This window comes from Numenius arquata, chromosome 6, assembly GCF_964106895.1.
Source record: "Numenius arquata chromosome 6, bNumArq3.hap1.1, whole genome shotgun sequence".
Classification (NCBI taxonomy): domain Eukaryota; kingdom Metazoa; phylum Chordata; class Aves; order Charadriiformes; family Scolopacidae; genus Numenius; species Numenius arquata.
Genome location: NC_133581.1, coordinates 6,604,588 through 6,617,511, shown reverse-complemented (window position 1 = coordinate 6,617,511; position 12,924 = coordinate 6,604,588). Strand labels below are relative to the sequence as shown.

The 12,924-nt window shown below is 39.8% G+C and overlaps 1 protein-coding gene across 3 annotated transcripts in view; it reads right to left on the bottom strand.

The window, feature by feature from the left end:
- Window positions 1-12,924, bottom strand: part of CDC42BPB (CDC42 binding protein kinase beta) — a 97,691-nt gene that overhangs the window by 44,600 nt on the left and 40,167 nt on the right. For all 3 annotated transcript variants that reach the window (XM_074148760.1, XM_074148761.1, XM_074148762.1), the window contains exons 3-5: window positions 8,889-8,972; window positions 5,328-5,423; window positions 844-992 (exon numbers count right to left, since the gene is read on the bottom strand). In XM_074148760.1, the coding sequence (XP_074004861.1) occupies window positions 844-992; window positions 5,328-5,423; window positions 8,889-8,972 (329 nt within the window). The remainder of the gene's footprint in view (window positions 1-843; window positions 993-5,327; window positions 5,424-8,888; window positions 8,973-12,924) is intronic.

Here is a 12,924-nt window from a genome sequence, read left to right as displayed (position 1 = left end):
CCTCTGCGTTTACGGAAATCAAGCTATAAAGTCAGCATATAAAGAGACAGCTGCAAAGGTTTCCAGAATTCATGTAACTTTGCTTTCTAATTGACATATCATACATAGTTGTTAAATCTGAAAAGCAAACGAAGGATAGAAATTCTCACTTGATCAAGACTCCTGTAATGATGAAACAAAATATTTAACGAGTGTCTCCCTTGCACTACACACAGTTCTTCCAAAACAGCTGCTCTAAGAGGAAGCGTACAAAGTGTACTCTGCCTTCCTGACCCATTTCCTCTGACAGAGAATGAGGACTATTTAATATTCTTAACCACTACAGAACACAACCTGACTTAACACGATGGTAGGCACTTATGGGGAATATACATCCTGTGTGTAGAAGCAATTAGACTGGTACATGCCCACTCATTACAAAAACCATTTGTGGTAGATACATGCACTGATGTTATCATGGGCTCACTGTGCAGAACTTCTGCAGAAGAACGTCTAAACATTTGCGGAGAATTCAAACTGCTTCAAACTTCTAGGTTGGCTTGGGCAAAGGCAGACAAATATTCATGGAGTGAATTGAGAATAAGTCAAGAAGCTTGATTAAAGACAAAAGCCTTAGTAAAAGGTTAGTTAGATAAATGTCACTGCTTCTAATATCAATCCATCAAAACTTGGTATTTAAAATGTATTAGCTTATACAGATATTATACAGTATATAGTGAGCAAGTACCCACATTAGCTTGCCTGTGGCTACTGTGCCCATTTGTATACGTAGCAATATCTTTAGGATTAACCTGATATAACTGTACATGTTTGGTTTTTTTGCCAAGTGAGACGGTATTTTACCTGTGCACGTAATGCAGCTCATGTATGGAATGTATAGCAAGCACCATTTCCCCAATGTAGAACCTAGCCATATCTTCAGGAAGCTTGTCTTCAAACTTACTGAGAAGCGTCAGTAAGTCACCACCAACATAGTAGTCCATGACTAGATACTGAAAAGGGAGAGATAAAGCAGTCAAGTACTGAGAGGCAGCTGGTAAGAAAAAAAAAAATTAAAGTTCATCAGTTAATCCCCGAAAAAAAAACCCTCTCATGAATTTTTTCTATGCCTGGAGAAAGTTGTCAAAATTGGTAATATTCTGCATTACTTTTATTTGCCTATTTAGTGTAAAAAGATATCATATTCCTTTAATAATCACAGTAAGGAAGACACATCAACATTCAGTTCTTACCATACAAAAAAACCCCACAACTAAGATACGGCAGCAACAAACAAGTACATTAGAGTGAGTTTATTTCTGTCTTAACTACAGTGTCACACAAACAAAATGATCTAATATCACCAAAACTAATGTAGGTTGTCAATCCTTAAACTAAGAATTTCCAGAGGATTCAGGAAGAAGAAACTATAGTTAAAAACAATACTTGACAGAGCTTAGTGTAAAATATACATTTCATTACTACTTTTAGTTTTGGTACCATTTCAATACTACTAGGGGTTCCAAAAGTGGGACTTATCACATCAACATCTTCAAATACTCATCTTGGCACATGCCACATCACGGATGCATACCATAGCTGGCAGGGGCTTGATGACACTATACATTAGGAATGCCCATAACAAGCCAGAAGCTCTGTCAAGCCAGAGGCAACACAGTGGGAAATGTAAAAATCAAACGTTAATGTTCTTTTAAATATATTTCAATTAAAAAGTATACAGCCTCCTAGGCCAATCAGCCCTTACCCTGTCCATGGAAAGGACCAACATGGATAAAGTAACGTGAAAGAAAAGGACTCAAACTTGCTATTTGTCTCTCATACCACAAAATGAGGATTTCATTTAGTTATTTCCTAGCAACATCCACCTAGATCCAAACCATCTTTTAAAGTATAATGACTTTATCTAGTACTACAAGATGATATGATACGTGGTTTCAGGAATAACTGCTTACTCTGGAATTAACTTTCCAAAGCAGTCATATTATTTTTATCCTCGAGGCAAAGCAACCTACAGCCTACTGTCCCTGCCACAGATTCATCGTTCACATGCGAAGTAAACTAAAGAAGATAGGAACCCAAAAAGAACATAAAGTGCAATATTAACCATTTCCTCACTATCTTTTGGCTTAAAAGAGCAACTCCGAATGGCATAGGTTTTGATGTTTTTCTCCATCGTATTCAAATTATAGCTTAATCTGATGGGCAAATTTCATCACTTATGTCAAAATCACCCAGTCCATATTGCACAATCCATTGAGGAATTTTAAACATGTGTTAGAACACTGTACACATGCAACAATTATGTTTGACAATAAAAGGCTACAGACAGAAACCAGTAACCTTTTAAAAGGGATATTGTATTAAAGTATTTTCTCTTAAATTCAAGGCTAAGAGAACTTATAGAGCCTTCTGTTCGGCAAGAACTCAGCTGACCCATGAAATGAGGCACTTGGATCAGAGGAAGGTGGTGGGACCTCTTCTATAAGAAAGTCAAATTTTATTCATCTTCCAATTCACAAAGATCATCTTGCCTGGAGGCACTTCTCCCTTCACATGGGGTTAAAATAAAGGCTATTCTGACGCTGAAATCTAGAGGTATCCCATTTCTTCCAGAGAAGTGAATACATCAAACAGAGGGAGAGTAGTTGGAAATCAAAGAAAAAAAAATACATCAAAATACTCTCATGAATACTCAGAAGCCTTTAAGAGGCTGACAGCAGACAAACATGCATATCCCAGTCTCATTCACGAGAAGGGCAAAGAAAATTTTTCTGATAAGTCACAAGAAAACTATCAGATTTGAATCTGGAAGAAATCAAGAACTTCAGGTCCCATAAGTGTTTCTAATATTCATGGACTATGTTTTACCTACACTGTATCTGCTTCAGCAAAATCACTAAAAGCTTACTTGACCCATCAAAATGTCTCTACGAAAGCTTTCTATGAACCAGAAAAAAGCCACGCTAGCATTTCCATGTAATGTCATGTAAGAGTTGGTGGTTTAGAAAACACTACCATATTTGCCTCTAAACCTAAAAGAACTACAGGTGCAGAACCAGAAAATGAACATTTTGTGTTTCTTGCTTATATATAAGTTCTACATCATCCCATCTTCTACTAATATTAAATAGAGGGAATAAAACCACAATTACTTCTAGACTCTCCAAGGGCAGCTACCACTTTTCTACCTTAACAACTTACCTTCTCTTTACTTTTCATGTTCTGAACCCCTTATCATGCAGCCAGAGGTGGACATCAAAGCCCTAGGTGTGGGAAGACACCAAGGTTCTCTCTCTGCTTTAGGGTCAGCTTACACGGTTTTGTATTTAAGAATCACTAGCTACAATGCACAAACATCACTGGTGGCAGATACCAGAACCTAGAGTTTTCGCGTTCAGAGGACCGATGTCCACTCCAGGTTGGAGAATCAAGCTCTGCTGTCTGTTCTTGTTTTGTTCTCAGCTTTGCATTCTGTTCTACAAGGATCACAGATGAACAGCACAGCTAGAAAGTAAACCCAATCTGCCCAGGTTCTGTAACACAGCAGCACTCTCCCAAGATAGGGAAAAACATGGCTATAAACTCCTTCAAGCTAAGCAGGGAATTGAAGAGATCTTTTAGCCCCTGGACAAGTGAAGCACTAAGACAGTACGGAAGAGAACCTTCTCTCCAGGTTTTTGGATGAAAGTCACTTCCTGCTGTGTTTTCACCTTTTCTTCATGCATCATTTACAATAGCGTGACTGAGATGCAGATAGACTCCATCTGTGAGCACCAGACACTTACATGAGGTGGATGCTGAGTAACAGCCCAAATTGGAAGGCAGCATCTCGGCACACACGCACCAGACCTCAGGCAAGCTGGGAATCTGCTGGCTTTGGCTGCCAGGCAGAGCTGTTGCTTTCTTAGATACTGGGTCTTAAATTAGATGCTAGATGTCTAAATTCTGCTGTCAAGTGAAACTTCAACATCTAAATGTCTTTGGGAACTTGGGGAAAAGAAATGTATTATACTGCTATAGCTTACTTGGAACAGATTTGAATAAAATGGTATTAGAAACACTAGATCCCTCTCTATACTGTCCTTACTATGGCTTGCTATCTTACACAGCTAACAATTTTTTCTTAGGTATCTCCATTTTTAGGAGCTACTTGGAAATACGACATTATAGGATGTCTTAGGTTATTTTTATGCAAGTCTAAAGGCTGTTTGGTTCTGTGGGAATTTGAAATTATGAGCTACGTTCACGAGGCGGTGCCAGAGATAACTAAACTTTGAGAGGTTGAAAATCTGGATCTATCATAAAGCATTCAACAGAAATAGCCTGTAAATGAGGGTCTGAGACTCGACTGCTTACTTGCTTACGATGTGCTTGTTATTCTGAAAACAATTTTAATATGACAGTCACAATAATTTGTTTTGTTTCAGCACCTGTGAAAAAGTTTGAGTATTCTCAAACTGTTTCATACGCTTAGTTCCTGAACTCACTGGCAGCCTTTTATCAATACATTTTTTTCTATTTATAATCATGACTTGCTACTGTGATACTATATCTAAAAGCATTAAGAAGGTGAAAACTTTTACTTTAGAACTATGTTTGATGTCACAGAAATAGGTTTGCAAACCCGGCCTGAAGTAGCCACACAGAAGCTGTATGGTTCAATATATTATAGTATGTTGGGACTTTACTGATTTTGCTCCTGACCAGCACTCTCCTGACTTCTGTGACTAAGGTAAACACAGCTTATATGTTACAATTCTAGTAAACCATCATTAAAAAATATAATAGGAGTAATGACTCTCTTTATAAACAGTGGCTAAAATCTCTCGAACTACTGAGAAGACCAATCTCCTGATTTAAAACGTATTTTATTTAAATACTTTTAAGAAACAGGCTATTTTTTTTCCTGAGGGTTTTAAAGTATCAGTTTAATAATTTTTTAAATAAAATTTTAAATTACTTTTGCCATTTTTAAACAAAATCTTACTTCAAAAGACATTCTGAAAGTTTCAAATAAATAAAAATATTTCTTATTTTCACGGAGTTAACACCTCAAATTATTTAGTTGCAATATTATCCAAAACATTAAACTTAAGCAGGATATATTTTATGCAAGGGTAGGTCAGTTAAATTAAGATGCTTAACTAAACCTCTATATACTATACACAGTCAGTCCTTTGAAGTTTTTCTTCAAGGAGAAAACAAGAATGTTGAAACACTGCTGTGAGGCACGAGGGGGACTGATTTATTGCGCCAATATCCTTAAATGTACCAAAATAAAGTTCTTTCATAAGCTAAAGCTTTTGCTTGTTATGAATCAAACATACCAAATAGTTCTCATCTTGAAAGGCATAGTGCAATGTAGTAATCCACTGACAATCTCCGTTCACCAAGACATTTCTCTCTTCTCGGAAGCAAGCTGTCTAAAGGAAGAGAAGGGGGGAAAAGCCATTGTCAACATCAACAAGTAGTTTTCACAGGATGAATATATATGGATGTTTTATGGGATTATTTAAAATTACTGAACAGAGGTCTCTATTCATTGGATTCAGCCTGCACAAGTGACAAGCCAGGGAATCTCTGCAGGCTTGCACTTAGGCATTCAGTCACCCTAATCCTGACTGCGATCTTAAAAAAACAACCCCCTCCAACAACCAACACACACCCCCAAAACACCAAACAGCCCACAAACCAATTCGAGTCAACACCGAAGCTTTGTTCCATAATGTATTTTTGAAAGCCAGCAAAATGATAATTTGCCAGTGCAATCTGTAGCAGAAAGACAGTGGCTCTAGGAAAGTAACTCTAGTTCTTCTGAAAAAGACCTTTGTGAAAATAGAGTTTCATGAATATTTTTCTACAGTTCCAGTTCCAGACACTGGCAACACACTATAGGAAATAAGCAGATTTTACAATTACTGTCTTATCTTTGTCCAGTATAATACATTTTCATCTTCAATAATCTTTCCTCTACTTCAAATAGCACACTGCAGCACTTCAGAGAAGCCAGCTCTGTGTAACAGATTTTCTCAGCGCCTTTACATAAAACCAACTTTCATAAACTTCAAGCGAGTCCTCCTTAATAAAAATATATTAACGTTTTTATTGGATCAGAATTATCAAGGTGCAGATATTGGGACTCTTCCACTACTCTCAGTTCAGAGAGCCACTAGTAGGATATTTGGTAGCTGCAGATTCAAGTGTTTGGGTTCTAGATAATAATTGATTTTTTTTTGTTGTTGTTGTCATTGCCACTTGTCCAGATGTGTACTACGGAAGGAACATTCCTGGGAAGCCGAAGCCTTACCATATACTGATTGCACCTTATAAAGGCATCTCAACCATTTTTCCACTCTAAGGAAGCAAAAGTCGACTTACATTTCTACTGAAGAAGACAAATACTGCGGCCACATTGTAAAGCTAATAATTATTGGTGCAAGGAGATGTAAACTGTAATTAAATGTTAACTGAGAGTGGCTTAACGGTTTATGAATGCAAGGCCAAAGTATCACTCTGCAAAAAGTTTGGCAGCAAGGGCAGCTCCGAGAAACCCTATCCCCTGCCCGCAGCGGCGGAGCACAGCACTTCTCAGAGCCCCTGGCACCGCCGCGGCAGGCGGCTGCCAACGCAGAAAAACCAGCCTGTTTATTTTCGAAGACATCGGCCCCTTGATCCAGTTCACTGGGCAACCTCAAACAGCGAGGGAATGCTACGAACAATTCAAAACCAATAATGCTGCTCAACACTTTGCGTCATGAATTCAAAGTATAAAACTCTCCTTTTTCTGCTTAAAAGGCCTCGAGACGTGCCTTGAAAAAGCACGACTGGCTGACTAATCAGCCAGTCAGGGCTTATTTGGAACTGTCAACAGTAATACACTAATGACTATGTATTTCGCTGTCAGAACAACGACTACAAATGGTCCACCTTATCAACATAAACGGCGTGCCTATTTTTGCTTGCAAGCCATTTACGGATGTCAGTTGATATTCACTGATCTTTCCTGTATTTTAGTGGCTTCTGACCATACAGGGTTTTCTTCTTGCAGCTAGTACACAAATAAGCAGTATTTAGGTAACTTTTGGCTCTGTTTAATATGTCATAAAAACAAACATAAACCAGTATAACAACGTGCTTCTTGGGCCACTCATACAGTGGATAATAAAACACCTGAAGTCTGCTTTTCAGTGGAACTGCCTGCTTAAGAGGCTACTGTGTTCTTGCACGCTTCATTTTAAAAACTAACAAGATTTACCACATTGGGAAATTTTAACACCCAGATGTTTTATGAACCTGGTACGCAGGTTATAAAGTCTTGCTTATCGAGAAAAGCCAAATCAAGTGACCAAACCAAACAGGAAAAGACAAAGTGGCACAGCAGAGAAGCCAGTTCCTTTACTGTCTTTTGTAGGTGGGGAAAATCAGGGGGAAGAGGACTGAGCTGATGGTGACTTTTCCTAAGTGTCTATTGGGAAAACTATTGCTCATTATACCTTCTTCTTGGTGGATAACCCTCTTCCACCTCCTCCCTGCCTGAGATGGTAACAGGAGTTAGTCGGTAATTTGAAGACAATTTGCAAATAGCTGTTTTCTCAGGACCTCTCTACATGTAAAAGTTTCAACTATTTAGATAGGGCATTTAATTAAACTACTCTAAAAATGACTGCAGTAAGCCAGCATAGCTGTATTTCTGTTAGAATCTGGGAGACCCTAAAAGCATTTGTGTTTAAAACAACTGCATACTAACCAATGAATTAACCCAACTGAAACCTGTCTAGAAAGGGCACCCAATTTCTCCCATCCAGGGGAAGGCTTGATGCAGAACCGCTGATGCGGCACAGCCGGGAGCGTGGACTCTCCCGACACCTCAAAGAACAGCCGCTCCTAAAGAGAGCGTGGACCCATGGCCGGAGTGTGACTAAACCAGGCACAGGCAGCAGTGAAGAGGGGCTTAACGAGAGGGAGGAGATTTATCCACAGGAAAAGAGCTGGCACTGACTCACTGAAAGGAAGGGAGGGACTGGGAAGGGTAGGCTGGGGGGGAGGAGGTGTCAGGAAGGGGACAGAAGAATAGGACAGGGAAGGGTCAGCAGGCTCAGACCTCAGCAAGCAGCCAGCCTTCACCCCTGAAGAGAACCGCTGCAAGTATTGACGCGCTGCATATATTTTCCCCTCAAATCTATTGCTCATTTACCTGCTGACTTAAGTAATATTACATCCGCCAAAAGGGTTTCCTCTACCGTGCAGCAGTAGTCAGGAATGTGCCCCTTCCCATGGCACGTTCTCAGTAGGTCCTTCCCTAATCTGTGAAGTACCCATTCACATTTACATAATTTGTTGTGACAATGTACATCTCCTTTCATCAAAAATACCCTTCTTAAAACAGATTTACCTTCTTAACATGTTTTGGTTTACACTCTGAATCCGTGATTCCGAAGTATTTAGTTATAGTTTCACCAGTTATATAAATCCTGTTACAAAGTGTAGGATGCAAAGCTCCTTAATGCACGCTTTCTGAATGCAAGAGAAAAAAAGACCTTTTCATAAATGTTTTTGTATACAGCTGTGAATGCCGTAGTAGCACCGCTCTCAGCTTTCATGTAGTCTTTAACTTGCCTTTATTGTAAACAAAAATCTGGCCAATAAATTCAGGGTAAGAACTGGGGCAGACTGTCTGGTAAACGAATACACAGTAATGCTGAGAACAACAGATGCCTGGAAGGGACTGTCAGACTTGATTGCATTAAAACAGCTTAAGGAAAAAAAAAAGAAAAAAGAATGAAGCTCCTATGCTCGTGAAATAATTCTTCCTGATCTGGAAGAGCTTCAATGTAATTTTCCTAATGCCATTTTAAAAATACTCTGTGTTAAAGAACCGTATTACTTACCTCTGCCCTTTTGAGCATTTCCCATTTATTTAGAATTTTCATTGCATAAATGCGCTCTGTACACTTCATTTTAACAACAGCAACCTGAAACAATAAGATACCTTTATTTAACAAAAGCACGGTCAGAGAAATACAATATTTAAACAGCTTAATATTTACACAAAAGCATGTTCAGAGAAATAAAATTTTCAAACAGCTTATTGTTCACAAATTAATAAAATGAGTTACTATGGAGTCATCAGCGATCAACTCGCACATTGATAAACTACAGCTTGAGCCTTTGCTCCTTCTATATTGCCCCTACATTACTCCTATGCGCTTGACACACAGCACGCCATGTGTGGTCAAGTGCCCAGGATCAAGGACACAGGGGATGATACAGAAGGAGCACGAAGCTTTTCATATGAAGATGGGCAGTAAAGCTGCATTGTTTGCAAAGAACAAGCGATGCCTGTACGCCCTGCCTTCAGCCAAGGAGGCAACATTTAAAAGGGCAGCCTGAGAAAACAAGAAAGGCCGCTGTCAATAGAAATACACTACATTTGACTAATTTGTTTTCACATTTCAGGTTTCAGAAACTTGAAAGATATTTGCAAATTAACGTGCTTTTGTGTACCGCATGCAGATATTCGAAAAGAAGCAAAAACAGTATTCATTTACTTATTCATCATTTTGCTTGAAGCATTTTACTATGCATCCTGTGTATTAGGCTTGCTTAGACTGGTCTATTATGAACAGTAGCTGCACACACAACTGCATAGCGGAAGAAAAAAACAGAAGAATACAAAAACTTCAAGGCTTAGGAATGCAAAGACTTTATTTTGACCAAGACTTGTATTTGGCGAGACCAAAACTAATTCTTCTTGTAGTAAAGCCATCATTTCCACAAAATTCTTCCAGTTGGCAAAAGAAAAGCAGGCATCGTGACTTAGACAGCAACATTTTCACAGGACGATGCGTGGACTGCTTGCATTTTTCTGCTGCTTCTCAGCTTGCCTCTATTTCAGAAGTAGAAAACCAACCAGCTTCCAATGGAGCTTCCAACAGAGCTCTGAATAGCAGTGGGAAAAGTAACAGGAATCACATCAGCTTGCCTCTTCTGCTGCTTAAAAAATCTTATAGATATGGGATTCAGGAGCTACAGCAGCTCTAAGAAGATGCTGACTATAAAGCCAGGTTGGAATAGCGAGTCAAGGAGAGCAACACTACACGAAGTCTGAAGTCCTGAAGTGGGAAATATAATACCTCCCTGTACCTTACCAGTAAAGAAGCTCCAGATGAGGGGCAAGGGGATGATCGCTCCTCCAGTAACACAAGAACGGGATATTCACATTTAGACGCCTGACTCTGCAGATGCAAGCCTACACCTCCCACCCCCTTGATGTGTGAAGCTCCACTCACCAGGTCACTTAACAAATGAGGAACACCTAGCACACACCTGCACAGAGAGTCACATAATGGAAACATATCTTAAGAGAAGGTCTAGCAGGTATCCATCACAGGAAAGGCATGGGAATCTGGCCCTAAACACATCTGGGAAAGATGCAGCACTAAGAAGCAGCTTCTGTAAGCGATGTAGAACATCCACAGCTACATCACATCCCAGTGTCTCCTGGCCTACAAACATCTCCCGCAGACACTGCTCGTGCTGTGGGGGAATCACAGAATCATAGAATGGTTAGAGTTGGAAGGGACCTTAAAGATCATGGAGTTCCAACCCCCCTGCCATGGGCAGGGACACCTCCCACTAGACCAGGTTGCTCAAAGCCCCATCCAGCCTGGCCTTGAACACCTCCAGGGATGGGGCAGCCACAGCTTCTCTGGGCAACCTGTTCCAGTGCTTCACCACCCTCACAGTAAAGAATTTCTTCCTAATATCTAATCTAAATCTCCCCTCTTCCAATTTAAAACCATTACCCCTTGTCCTGTCACTACAATGATGAGTAAGAGGAGGAAGGCTCAACCAAACACATGAGGATCCTTGGCGCGTAAGAAACTGTTCAACACCAACCCTCAGTAATAGCCTAAAGCATTTAGCCTTGCTCTCAAGCCTCATCACGGCCTTGCAGCTAAAAGCCATTGTAACAACCTCTCTCCATACACTTAATTGAATCATTACCCTGATACAGCTGAAGGCACACTCTAAGTCAAACTGCACATTAAAAGCTTTCAGAAACTGCAAGGCGCTGACGTCACCCGCTATACATTTTAAACGGTTCCACACAGAACACCGTGACTCAGGAAACACCTCCATCTCCACTGAAGGGACAGACCAGAACTGAGGGCAATTACCTGCTGAGGATGAACAAAAGCTCTGGGGCAGAAGCAATTTGCAAGCGTAGCTCTGCGAGCCCTGGAGGAGCCACGTTCAAGTGTTCCATTACACCACAGCACCAGAACTGCTCAGCCGTTCAAGTACAAATACAGGGCACAAATCGGAACCCAGATATTCATCTCCTGCGCTTTTTTTATCCAAGGCCATCGCTGTCTGAAAGCTCTGCAGGATGGGGGGGAAGCCTGAAGGCTGCTCAGCTGCTGGGGAGTGATGGGAGCCCGGCACCGCAGAGGACACGCACAGCTGAGGGGCTGAGGGAACCTTAGAACAAAGCGGTAAATGAGAACAGGCCTGGAAAAAGAAAAATGAAACGAAAAAGGACGCCAAATCTGTAAGACCTATTTAGCAATTCCCCAGTTGCTATCTATATTAGTGCTATTTATTTTCAACTGAAAGGACTGCTTAAAAAAGCCCAAATTAAACTTTCTGGAGGAAGATAATTGTCCTTTGTGGAAGAAAAAGTAGAATTAATAAGGAAAGTTGACTCATATTTTCACATTAAGTGGTTATCAAGTTATGGCAGCAGTAAACACGCTGCTGCTTTAATTGTAAGGGTGACAGTGGGACAAGCTGCTTATGGCAGCAGAAAAATTCATTTAACCACACAGCAAAATAGGTAGTTCCTCAATAATTTTATCTCTGAAAGGTACAGAAGATGTCTCACAGAAGTAACAGAATTTTGGCCTGACTAGACCTGACTAGACCTGACTCCTCAACTCACTCTTATAATTAGGATTATTTCTTTTTAAGAAAACAAACAAACAGAAATGGAAAACCCAAACCTCACTGAAGTCTGAACTGAAACAGGGAAGCACAAACTAAATTATGCCTTGAGTAACTGCAATATTGCAAAAAAATCCTACACCCTTTGTTCCATAAAACACCTCGGCGTTTCCTCAAGTTACCTTTCTTTTACTTTCTTCATCACGTGGCAGTACTTCTAAGTCTTCATTTGTCATACAAGGCTTTGGCTGCTTCTGAGATGTTGTGGTATAGTTCTTTTTTCTTACTTTTGTATTAATTCCTCTTTCGCTGGCATACCTCAAATTCAGTTACACTGACCACTTTGTGAGATCAAAAAGAAACCTATTTTATTGCAATTGTGCTAACCATGCAAAATGTCAGGTTTTAAATATGATGGCTCCTACCAATCCACCACATCTACTGACATAACAATAAATACCCAGCGTTCAGAGGTATTCCAAAGGATGCAGATTTGTACACTGCTGCAAATGGCTACTTTAAGAACAAAAGCACTGCTTCTATCTTCAAAGTTTAAAAGTCCACTGGCCAAACCACTGCTCGTGTTATGCACAGACTGTCAAAGACCAGGATTTAATTTTGATGCTCACTCTTCATTTCCAAAGCTATTAGAACTTACACTGTAATAGAAGTTAAAAAAAAAAAAGTATGTTAAGGATAATGAAAGGAAAAAAAAGTGCAAGCAGAGGTATAAAATAGCTTCTGAAGAAGAAGATTTAATAACCTAAAATATTCCAGGCCTGGAAGAGATAACAGCTATGACAGGCATATCAAACCATGAATGTCGTGGAGAAGATGAACTGAGAACAATTATTTGCTGTTTTTCATAACACAGAAATTGAAAAGCATCGAATGAAATAAAAAGGTAGCAAGATTAAGGAAGTAGTATTGTCACAGAAGAGTTTTGGAACTCAGCCACAGGCTGCTGTGGACAGCTAA